The sequence below is a fragment of the Rhinoraja longicauda genome, chromosome 16 (genome assembly GCF_053455715.1).
Source record: "Rhinoraja longicauda isolate Sanriku21f chromosome 16, sRhiLon1.1, whole genome shotgun sequence".
In the NCBI taxonomy this organism is placed as follows: domain Eukaryota; kingdom Metazoa; phylum Chordata; class Chondrichthyes; order Rajiformes; family Arhynchobatidae; genus Rhinoraja; species Rhinoraja longicauda.
The window spans coordinates 30,928,728-30,941,586 of NC_135968.1; the positions used below are offsets into that span (position 1 = coordinate 30,928,728).

The following is a 12,859-nucleotide window of genomic DNA, read 5'->3' on the forward strand; positions in this document are numbered from 1 at the left end:
CCTCCTGGCATTCGAGGAAATATTTACCCCACAAACACCATTAAAATAGCACATCAGGTTGGTTATCTCGTTGGCATTCAGAGATCATAAACTGTGCAAATTGGTAGCAATGCAGATGGGACTACCCGTCATAGATGACATTAATCTATGAAGGGTAGTTACATCTGTATTGCTACCATTTTGCAGTTTATGACTTGAATTATTTTCATATATTATGAAGATATCAATATTATTGTTTAATAGTCCTTACATTTTCTCACACAAGGTAATGAACAGCAGCATAGTGCTACATCATATACCACCTTTACTGGCATACTCCATGCTCAGTAATTATTCCTTTCTCATTGTGCTGAGGCTGCCTTCACTGTTATTTCCCCAACAGAGTAAGTGGACAGCAGTGTAATTAGCTCGCATACACCTACCTCAGGGAATCCGAAAAATTGGGACAGATGTTTCATAGTGTTAACCCAATGTAAATTAATGACAGGTGGCACCAAATGGTCATTTGAAGTCTTTCAGGCCAACAATATGATGTTGGCACTATCTCGGGCTACCACATTACAATTATATGCTTGAGTCCTAAGAGCACGAATTCAGAATGGTGCTTGACCATATTATTCACTGCAGTGTCTCTTCGAGGGACCTCCTAAGGGGTTGGAGGGCAATTTTGTATTGCAGGTGCTCCAGTGCGTAGGGAAGTTCAAATAGCCTTGGCAGTGCCCACCAGCAGCTGGTCTGGACAAATTTCCCCAGAATACCTACAATCCATGTACCACCAAAGCTGAAAAAACCTCAGGGGCATGAAAGTGACCTTCATCCAGAAGTGCCCAATATTCATTATCTCATTTTGTTTTTACAGAGAAAATAAATTTTAATTCACTTGAAAATATATGATATGAACCTAATTTCATGGCACATGCTTTTACATAGTTTGCTCTTGGAGTAGTTTCCTCTGGGGGTGGGGGACAATGGGACCTCATTGAAAGTTATCGAATAGTGAGAGGCCTAGTTGGGTGGATGTGGAGAGGATGTTTCCACTAGTAAATGAGTCTAGGACAAAATACATACCTTTACACAGGGTATGGGGAGGAATATGTTTAGTCAGAGGCTGGTGAATCTGTGGAATTCATTGCCAGAGATGGTTCTGGAGGCCAAATCATTGGGTGTTTTTAAGGTGGAGATTGACAGGTTTTTGATTGGTTAAGGGTGTTATGGGGAGAAGGCATGAGAATGGGGTTGAGAGGGAAAGATAGATCAGCCATGATCGAATGGCGGCCTAGACTCCTTGGGCTGAATGGCCTAATTCTGCTCCGATGACATGAACGCAACAGCTAAATGGTAATATCTCATATAGATGTAACAAAATGAAGAGTGTGTAATAATCCTTTAGCTGTGTTCACTTTTGTCTTTACATTACTGCACTTGCTTCTAATATGTAATCACCCCTCAACCAATTGACATGTTCATCACCACTATTAGTGTTGAGCACATTGTAAATATACCTTGAAAATACGCTTCTTACATGTTCCTGTATTTGAACAAAGTTTACCAAGTGTTCAATCACCTAGTGGTCACCCCCAAGAACAACACCAGTCAATTGTAGTGCAAACCTTAGGGATTGTAACATCTAGTCCTACTAATCAATTTCATAGTACTATAGAATCAGGTTAACATTCATATTTAAACATGGGTGATATTCTTAAGAAATTACCATTTCAAAACACAACACAAACGCTGCATGACTAAAGCTAAAGCCTCGATTTATTGTTTCTACTGGTGGCAAAATGCGGTTTATGCAACAGCTGACAATTTATAGTGGGCTTTGAATATTTTATTATCTCTCAAAAAATCAGTATCAACATTGTGTCGGTCAACAATTTTACAGGTCATGTCAGGGGGAAAAAAACATTTAAATTAAAAAGGGATGTCCTTAGACATTTAAAGGAAAAGTAAACTAGGTTTCGGTTACATTTCGTTTGCTTAATAATGTGTCCAGCAGTATTTAACCAGAACAAATAGCATAATATAGAAGCAAATGTTTCATATAAACAAACCATTTATAACCTTAACTAGGCTTTTAGCTATTTGAAAATTTGTGACAACAAAATAGAACTTTTTTGTAAATAAAAAAATCAATAAATTAGTTGTACATTGTGTTATGAAATCCATGCACAAATTTGAACATTACAACACAGAGGATGACAAATGCTTTATAAAAATATACAAAATAGTGGAATGTAGATAAGAATGAACTACGCACCATCTCACCAAAGCATAGCAACTAGACTAAATTTTGGTCTTGTATGTTTTCCTGCCAACATAGTATATATCCTCTAATTACTTCATTTATGTTACATTGGGCAAACAAATCTTATAGTGTCATGTCTTTTTCCTATTCCACTCTGACATTGCATTTTAAAGGACTTGCTAAGTAATATTCATCATTATTTCGAGTTGGTTACATTTCTGTAGTAGTGTGCTTTTATAGCTAAACTAAATATGTAACATCCTGATTATTTTCAGATCGAAATGACCATACCAATCATTTCAAGCAACATATTTATCACTTCAAGCCCTTCTAGCTTTGGTAATCTAATGTTGGGTAGCTGTTTGGTTTTCTTTGCTAGAGTGCACCTTAAATTATTGATCTAGGTACAGGGTTATTCAGGTCTAATGCTGTACTATTTTAGGTATCGAAAAGCAAAGGAAAATGACTAAGCTTTGTGAAGCATGAACAAATACAATGCCATTAACGTCTGATCAATTTCAATGCTAGAACAGGATAAACATATTCTCCTGGAGTACAAGTATGACAGATCCAATGAATGAATGAAGCTTTGAATTACAAACAAGTTTCAACTTCAGATCTCTAGTCTGTCATTGCTTCCCACAATTAACCAATTATTCTTAATTGAAGATGATGCCATTTTTACTAAAAGGAAGATCAGGAATGTAATTTATTTGATATTATGTCAGAGAATAGGGTTTGTTGTCGGATCAGTCCTACTAGAGTTTATTAGCTCCTACCACTCTGCCATTAGCTTTAACCCATGTATCAGGAATCCTAAAAAAAGAACTCAAGAGAAAAGTGTGTTGAGCCTTCAGAGTTCACATCAACTATATTCTATATAATCTAGCAATGACCTGTAAAGATACCATCACTTCACTGGTCATTTTGGCACTGATTGGAAAGCTCATTGATGGAGGTAACAAGATGAGAGTATACTTGTGACATGTTAAAACAAGTTTATGGGAAATTATAATACTGAAAAACAGTGAAGATAATTGTTCAGGGCACTTAAATGGTCCCTTAACATTCGTATCTATTATACGACATCTTATTTCATTAAAACACCGTATGATGATAACTAGCAAACCAGAATACAATCATGCTCAATAGTATGAGATTAAACTTACTACGAGGCAATGTCAAAGCAACATCAACTTCGGAAACTATTCTACCTCATGGAAAATCTTGGCAATTTTAATTTCACAACTAAACACCTATGGCCAGCAGCCACAGAAATCAGTACTTGTAGACTTTCAAATAGCGTTTTAAACTTTCAAAGGTGTTTCAGTTCACAAATAGTTAAACTCTTCTGATCATGTAGATTGACAAATTGGTATCAGATCTTCAAAACCAAACTCACAATAACTTACAATGAACATTTAGAAATATATATGATAGAAATTAATGGCAGCACAAGAGATGGCAGATGCTGGAATCATGAGTAAAAATAAATTACTTTAGTGAAGGTTCGGTCACCTATATTTATAGAAGGTACTTTAGTGTAATTAAGGATACAATCAATTTGTTAATTGAGGAAAATGCTAATAATTTGTAATGAATTCACGTATTTTGTGTTATTTTACAGCTGTAAAGAATACAGCATCAACCTTTTTGAGATTAACCTCAACTAATGTGTCTTAACAGAATTAGAGCAGGAAGGGTTTATTTTTAAGCTCCTACACCTCTGCCATTAGCATTAACCCATTTATCAGGATCATAGTCCCATCTAACACAGCATTGAACTGCCAGGTCCATTGCCATTGAGGCCTAAGGAGTAATAATCCCGACAGTGGTCCTGCTGGGCATCCACCGCAGCATTCCAAAAACAGGACTGATAACGCAAGACAATAGAATAGTTGTGGTGAAGGGGATATATTCATGAAGTCTTTGGAACAGGAAAGGAATTTGAAGGAAGCTTTATTTCACCTTCCTCCTCCACTGAAGAAGTTTGGCAAACTGCAATTAACCTGCCAAGGCCTACCAAACAGTAATCCAAAGATCCCTGGCCAAGATGGAGAAAGTTAGAGAAGAAAATGAGCATGAAATCTGATCTTGTCGAATATATACTAAAGCCAATGCCCCCTCCCCCCCCCCCCCCTTCCTTGCCACCAGCCCCAATTAGTATTGTGAGTGGAAGATTGGACAAGGAAATTGCCATATTTGTTACTCCACCTTCCCCTCCTCACCATCCCTTCTTACATCATCAAGGCCGAGGTAAACCAAGCCATTGTGTCCAAAGCCATGTATTGTCTTGATGGATCGCTAATTATTTTCCATCAGCAAACATTGAAACCTAGTAGATGGCCAGATTCAAGAGGATGAATTTACACATTTTCACTGTGCAAAACTTTAAGTGAAAATCTATTTGCTGCTTTCTATCGAAAGGTAATTTTCTGGCCAAACACCTGAGCTTAGACAGAACTATTATAACACCCATTCCAATATGTTTTAAAGTTCAATCCATTTCCCATCTTGCAAAAGCCACACATTGTACAAGAAATTAAGATTAATTGTTTTGTCGCTAAATACCAGTTAAATAAATCATTCCCTGAAAAGAATAACTTAGTGTCTTGAAAATGTTGCATAAATGAAGTGCTAGGAATTGCTGCAGAAACAGTTTTCAAGCGCATTTAGTTATCTGACAAACGTTGTTTTCATTTTCTGGTTGCAATAGAATCACGTTTTTATCCATACAAAAAAATAGTTCACTGTAAATATATATATATAATTATATATATATATATATAAAATATATTTATACATATTTGGGCATATTTACAAATATAGCCAGCACTTAAGTTTTATGCTGAATAACTTTTCCAAAATTACAAAATTAACAATCTAGGCAGAACTTCCTACTTTAAGTCTTGCCAAAGTCCAACCAGTCAGCTTTTGATGGAATATGAATTGGCCAAGTCGCCAAAAACAAAATCTTATTTATAATACTTATTCAGTCTTCTTTGCAACAAAATATATACAGCTGAACATTTCTTCATGAACAGCTTATTGCAATCCTTGTTTTCTTTTTAAACAGATCCGATCAACATTCTGTCTCGTATCCAAGTTCCTTGAAGATATGTGAAACAGGGAAGACTGTGTTTAAAGTTAGTTTTGTAAGAATCGGCTTTTTTCATTCATGTTTTAATCGTACCATTCATGTGCTGTTGATACTTTGAAAGACATGGATCATTGGACATGGGGTCAGAGAATACAGAGTCATCTCCTGACGAGTAGGAACTCCTCGTGCCAGCATAACAAGGCGAATACTGTTCTAGTGGTGCAGAGAGGTCCAAATATTCCTGCCAGCAGAAAAGAGATTAAAGAAATTAAGTATTGCTACTTTCATCATCAATATTCTTGTGAACATTTATACGTCTTTGGGTTAATTATATTGAGCCAAGACAAACATAATATTTACAAAAGATACAGTAACAGCAATGATTACATTAAGTCCCCAACATTAATATGTTAAAGTATTGTGAGAAAACATCTTATTAAGCAGATTTAATTGCCTATTTCAGTTTTATCTTGAAATAGTATTGTACAAAGTCAAAAGCGTAATATTAGATGTTGGAGATGTTATCTGCACAAATTCCATGAAATTCCAAAAGGTAATACTTTATCAGCAAACAGGGTTGAAACATTAACATCCAGTAAATGTTCATTCTATATTTCACAAACTGATATATTTGCCACAAATTTCAATAGGTCGTGTTTTAGCCATAAACCGTTGCAAAAATGCTTTCTACAGGTCTGAATTGCTATTAGCATGTAAATAGTGACTAGTTGATGAGTAAAATAATATTTTGAACACCTGAAGTTAATACTAAAAGTATAAAGCCCTTGAGCAAACAATAATTCTGAAAGCAATTTTTAACTTTATAGCCTGAACACTAGTTAATATTTGTAATTACAATATATCTTTATTGTCATTGTACAGGGGTACAACGAGATTGGGAATGCACCTCCCATACGATGCAATAAATGAATTAGCTAGTCAGTATTAATTTAAACAACCCAATGAAACAAATTGGAACAGTTTTAAAACAGAATAAAGTGCAAGTAGATCTGTGCCGGTTCACTGTGCGATGTGACCATCCGGCTCAGCAGGACCGGTTCATAGCAGTTATGGCCCTGGGGATGAAGCTTTTCCTGAGTCTGGAGGTGCGGGCATAGAAGGCCTTATACAAACAAAGACTGAAATACTAGATTTTGTACTTTTCTTATAACAAGTAATGGGTACTCTCTAAAACACATTTTGCTTGCGTACCAGTACTGAGTGCCAAATGTCATATAAACTCTTTCATCGATCTGGAACAGGCCATAACCACAATTGTGGATTGTGACCATCAGCATGAAGTCATCTCATTTTATTGTACTTTGATCTCTTAAAGGATTAGGAATTGTTGGTGCTAATAGGCAACAGTAAAAATGTTTTTCTTCAAAACAATGAGTACTCACTGAATCAAGATTATGACTTACCCTGCAGTCTAAACTGCATTAATTAAAAATATTTGAATGTATAAGCATGCATAACTTCACCCTGAGGCAAAAGGGGACCAGTGTTTGCTTAATTTAAATTCCTCATGAACAAAATGTTCAAGGAGCATCAAACCATGCTAAATTTAAACAGCGAACACATTTAATCAAGTACAGCCAGTTTACCGCATTGGATGTTAAACTGAGAATTCGGTCCAAATCTTCAACCAATTGTTTAAAAGTTGGTCGCTGTGAAGGAATCGCATGCCAGCAATCACGCATCATCATGTACCTTAGCACAAAGATGGATATTTCCAAAAATCATTCCAGCTTGCAGTTAAATTGGTGCAAATTATAATACAAACAGTATTTGTTTAGTAACTTTCAGCACTGAAGTCACACATTATTTGAGCTCAGTGTAAAGAATAGTGACTATAGCTCGGTTTCATCTAATCTATCAACAACTTTCAATGTTCAAAAATATTCACAATTATGCAATATAAAGTTCAAGACAGTTTTCAGATTATTGTATTATTGGCAAGTAGCCTAAAGACTGTAGCCTGCTTGGACAGACCTAATAACTTATTCTCAGAAATTCTGTCAATTGCTTTCAATTTTTCATGAAATGTCATTTCTAAAATATAACAAGGACCAAAACCTATTAATGATGTAACAGCAAAGCCATTGTTTAGACATACAAATACATTATTATCTAGTACATAAACAATGATCACCAGGACCTTGGAGCATTCTCTAGAATGTGCTTAGCTTTTTGGCAGGCTAACTGCATCAAGAAAAAGAAAGGATTGTTTTTCCCTGGCGAATACGGCAAGAGTCTGAATGTCTGATTCGTGGGTGTAGTAGATTGGCTGTTTCCATAATGAGTAATCTCAATTCAGCTCTAGGTGTGGCTAGTGCTTTCATAAGCAGCAATTAAATATTAGAATAATTGTTAAATGAGAACAGGACCTTAAAAGAGCAACCACAAGTTTACCCACTGGTACAGGGAGAGACAGAGTTTGCAGATTTTGGTTCACCCAGATACATTACTTTTATTGTTCTGTCTTACAGCGGCACGGTAGCGCAGCGGTAAAGTTGCTGCTTTACAGCGAATGCAGCGCCGGAGACTCAGGTTCGATCCTGACTACGGGTGCTGCACTGTAAGGAGTTTGTACGTTCTCCCCGTGACCTGCGTGGGTTTACTCCGAGATCTTCGGTTTCCTCCCACACTCCAAAGACGTACAGGTATGTAGGTTAATTGGCTGGGTAAATGTAAAAATTGTCCCTAGTGGGTGTAGGATAGTGTTAATCACTGGGCGGCACGGACTTGGAGGGCCGAAAAGGCCTGTTTCCGGCTGTATATATATGATATGATATGATAATATACTAGTTATGAAACTTACAGGTCATTGGTACAGTTAGCTGGTCTGTCCATCCTGTGGCCTTCCTTAAGCAGCTTGAAAAGTTCTTCCACAGGAATGCCTGGATATGGAGATCCTCCCAAGGTAAAGATTTCCCACATCAATACTCCAAATGACCACCTGTAACATTAATAGTAATTGATATGAATTTTCTGGAACAGACCATAACCACAATTGTGGATTGTGACCATCAGCAGGAAGTTTTTCCAAAACTTTTACTTCCTTCTAGCTTCTCCCATCCTGCCTGGTAGACAACCCATCACCACAATGCCTCAGGCAATGGAAATATTCTGTGGTTATCTATTAGCATGTCACTGAGGAGATCATATGTGCATATGTGTATGAACATTATGTGCATATGTGTATGAACACCACAGTGACGCCTGCACTTATATTCACCTGAAGCCCATTCATACACAATTTAGAGCGAGTAGTGGAACAGACATCAGGAAACCAATCATATTTACATTGGCTTCCACAGATTTAAAGATAGTTCAACGGTCTCAAATGAGGTCGATCAGGACGGTTCTCTAGTCGGTGAGGATGGTTCAGTTGCCTGATAACAGCTGCGAAGATTCTGTCCCTGAACCTGTGCTATACATTTTCAACTTTTGTACCTCTTGTCGGATGGGAAAGAGGAGAAGAGGGAGTGACTGGTCCTTGATTATGCTGGTGGTCTTGCCGAGGCAGCGTGAAGTGCAGACGGAGTTAATGGAAGGGAGGTTGGTTTGCGCGATGGACTGGGCTGCGTCCACAACTCTTTGCAATTTCTGGCGATCTTGGGTGGAGCTGTTCCCAAACCATACTGTGATGCATTAAGATGAAATGCTTTCAATGGACCATCTGTAGTTGGTGAGAGTTGTTGGGGACATTCTGAACTTCCTAACCTTCTGAGGAAGTAGAGACGTTGGTGTTCTTTCTTGGCCATGCTTTGATGTGGCCATGATAGGGACCATTTAAACTTAAAATCACCACTTGCCCTCGGGAAGAAAAGTTGAATTGTCCTTGGGCTACCTTAAAAGTTGGAATGGTGTTAACTGAGGTTTTGTTGCAAGATGGGAAACATATTCTCTACCCTTTGTTGTAGTGAAAAACAATAGATTTAAGTGACATATCAAATATAACCCTTTGTCATAACAAATATTTGGTAATCAACTGAACTTGAAATGAAGAATATTTTCAAATATTGGTCATTTTCACTGAACTTCCACACCCCACCCCCTCCTTCAGTATTTCAAAATGATTTTAACATGACCGTTCTATTTGTTGTACTTCAGAGAGCTAGTCATCCTATTGGTTTCCTAACTTTAGTCATGGCAAATGTCTTTGTGCGGATCTGTAATGTTTAGACCTGAAACATGATGGTGCTCACTTAGTTTGATTTTTTTGGAGACCTCCTATTATTTGGCTGTCTCCTAGTCTTTATTATAATTGAAAATTTAAAAAAAACGCAGATGCTGTAAATATACAATCTATTTTCACATCTCCCCATACTTGCACCTGGAGCCCTTGTTCCACCACCAAATTTGTCAACCCGGAATTCTCTGGAACTGTGATCCTCTCATTGGGATGAAGGGGATAGATTTACTAATTTAAATAATGAGAGTTAATTTAATTACATTGGTTTTGAATATTAGATGAACATGAGTTAGTATAATAGTTAGTTTATCAGTCATAGTGCAGTTTAAAGTCCTTGAGGATCATGTCCACGAACCAGATATGTGTTGGACAGTAGGGTGGACAATGAAAGCATCAATTTTAAAACTATTAATTTTTTTGTACCATCTCATTTTAACGTGGGGTTAGAAGCATCAGAAATTACAATTCTAAAGTGTACTTGTTATGCACTGAAAATTGCTGAACTCAAACATGTAATGGACTATTCTACATTTTTCTGAAAAGGCTGAGTTTTTTTCACTAAGAATGTGCATGATGCCTTTTGCACTTGATCGTGAAATATTCTCACTTTTTGCTTTGGCAACCAACAATCAATTCTCAGATGCTTGCAGCATGATCAGTCATTAGGATAAAGGAAATGCAGACATCAAAAGTAATGATTTTATGGTAAAGTGATAACCTACGTTTCTAATCCATTTGATTCCAAAGTGCCTTAGCTATTAAGCTATGAGTTACTGTGACATTGCACTGGAAGGTTTTAGTGACAATTACAGATGCAGAACTGAAGAAAGATTTTTCTTTTGCTTATGAAGCACATCCTTCATCCTATCAGCAACTTAAACTTACTGACTTGAAGTTTAGCGTTGAATAACCTATCTGATCTGTCCTGAAGTACACAATGTGCTGGAGTAACTCAGCGGGTTTGCGCAGCATCCCTGGAGAACATGGATTGGTGATGTTTCAGGTGGGTCTTGAGCTGAAACGTTACCTATCAGTAGAGATGATGCCTGACCCACTGTTATTCCAACATTTTGTGTCCTTTTGTGTATTAACCAGCATCTGCAGTTCTTTGTTTCTAAACATCTAATCAGGACGTAGTAGCGGTGCTGGCTCGAGGGGCTGAATGGCCTACTCCTACACCTATTGTTTATTGCTTTCAGTAGGGAAGAAGGGTCTTGACCCATAACGTCTCTCCAGAGATGTTGCCTGTCCTGCTGAGTTACTTCAGCATTTTGTGTCTATCTAATCTGGACTGTTGGTAAGATTTGTAATTTAAAAAATATGAGATCCACATAATAGAACATAGAGCAGCAGTGCAGCACAAAGAACAGGCTCTTCGGCCCATAATGTCTATGCTGAACACGATGCCAAAATAAACGAATCCCCTCTGCTTGCACGTGATCCATATCCCTCCATACCCCACATATTCATGTTTATCCAAAAGCCTCTCACATGCCACTATTGTATCTGCCTCTGCCAGCCCTGGCAACATGTTCCAGGTACCCACCACTGTGTAAAGTACAGAGCCATGCACATCTCTTTACCCCCCTCACCTTAAAGCTACGCCTAGTCTTTGACATTTCCATCCTGGGAAAAGGTTTTAACCATCTACCTCACGCCCGCTCATAATTGTATGCACATCTATTAGGTCTTCCCTCGGCCTCTGACATTCCAGAGAAAACAATCCAAGTTTGTTCAGCCTCTCCTGAGAGCTAATAACCTCAAAACCAGGCTTCATTCTAGTAAACCTCTTCTGCACCCTCTAGAAAGCCTCCACATCCTTCCTGTAATGGAGCGACCAGAACTGTACACAATTCTCCAAATGTGGTCGAACCAGAGCCTATAAAGCTGCAACATGACTCTGACACTCAATGCCCTGATTAACAAAGGCAAGAATACCAGACACCACCTTTACCACTCAATCATTGAAACACTGGAACATTGATCTGCCCTCACGCAATCAAGTGTCCAGGAGAGATCCCACTGGTCCAAAACTCGGACTCCCTGCCCCCTGCATAAATTCCTCAGCACGCATTCCCCTTTTTAACCTTTTGCCTAACTTGCTAAAGAAGCGGAACATCAAGTTCAATAAAAAAAAAGTAAAATTTAATTAAAACCACACAAGTTAAAATTGAGGTCCATTTGCTATTTAATAAACTTAAAGGTGCCAAATTATGCTTGCTTTGGAAGAAGGAAGGAAATGTAACACAAGACCACATTTTCTAAAGTAAAATTTTGATTTGATATTATTGAGAAATGGGGAAATTTTATTAGTAGCAATCCAGCCAATTCCTGGTAGCCAATGTAAATACAATTGGTTTCCTGATGTCTGTTCCATCACTCACCAGAGATCCCCAGATTCACCACCCCCTGACTAAATTCCTGCTCATCGCCTCAGTTTCAAAGGTACGTCCTTTTATTCTGAGGCTATGCCCTCAGATTCGAGACTCTCCCACAAGCAGAAACATCCTCTCCACATCAACTCTATCAAGGCCTTTCACTATTCGGTCCCCCTTCATCCTTCTAAACTGCTTGAACAGTCAACTTTTGTCTACACCAAACCGATGCCAACCACATCCATATCATCTGTTAAACTCAGCTGTCTCTGTCACTTCCACCACCTAAGACACAGATTGTGCCCACCTCACAGCATTTTCTTGTGCTACAACATTTACTTTTCTGGCCTCTCTTTGCCTTCTAAATGGTTTTGTATTTTTTTAAATAGCAGAATATTGAAATCTTATGCTACCTACCAACTTGAATATTTTCCAGAGAATTCTTTACCTCCCACTGCACAAATTTTCACACAACAAAGGGTTCTTTAGGAACGTAACCTCTTCATTAATAGGGGAAACCTGTACTCACAAAACTGCAGGCATAAATCTGTAGTATTTGTGTCAGCTGCACTCTTGCCTGGCAGAACAGACGAGGTGACTATACTAAACGGATGACCATATTTCCTGTTGGTGATATCATCAATACTTACACATCACTCTGGTGTGTGTAAACTCTGTCAAAGAGAGCTTCAGGAGCCATCCATTTAACAGGCAGTCGACCCTGGAACAAAAAATGCCAAATCTGAGTCATTTTGAAATTGTGCAGGAGATTTAGAAACAAAATCAATAGCAGTTTACAGAAACATGGCAGCACAGTTGATGGTGGAGCTGCTGTCTCACAACGCCAGATACCCATGTTTGATCCTAACCTTGAGTGCTGTCTGTGTGGAGTTTGCACGTTTTCTCTATAGGTTTCCTCCGGGTGTCCTGGTTTC

General features: G+C 38.0%; 1 protein-coding gene across 9 annotated transcripts in view; it reads right to left on the reverse strand.

Moving 5' to 3' along the window:
• Nucleotides 1–1,760: 1,760 nt before the first annotated feature.
• LOC144601427 (fibroblast growth factor receptor 2-like) overlaps nt 1,761–12,859 on the reverse strand; it is a 152,499-nt gene continuing 141,400 nt past the window's right edge. For all 9 annotated transcript variants that reach the window (XM_078413531.1, XM_078413534.1, XM_078413533.1 and 6 more), the window contains 4 exons: nt 12,575–12,645; nt 8,173–8,310; nt 6,956–7,061; nt 1,761–5,589 (listed from right to left, as the gene is read on the reverse strand). In XM_078413531.1, the coding sequence (XP_078269657.1) occupies nt 5,425–5,589; nt 6,956–7,061; nt 8,173–8,310; nt 12,575–12,645 (480 nt within the window). In that variant the 3' untranslated portion in view covers nt 1,761–5,424. The remainder of the gene's footprint in view (nt 5,590–6,955; nt 7,062–8,172; nt 8,311–12,574; nt 12,646–12,859) is intronic.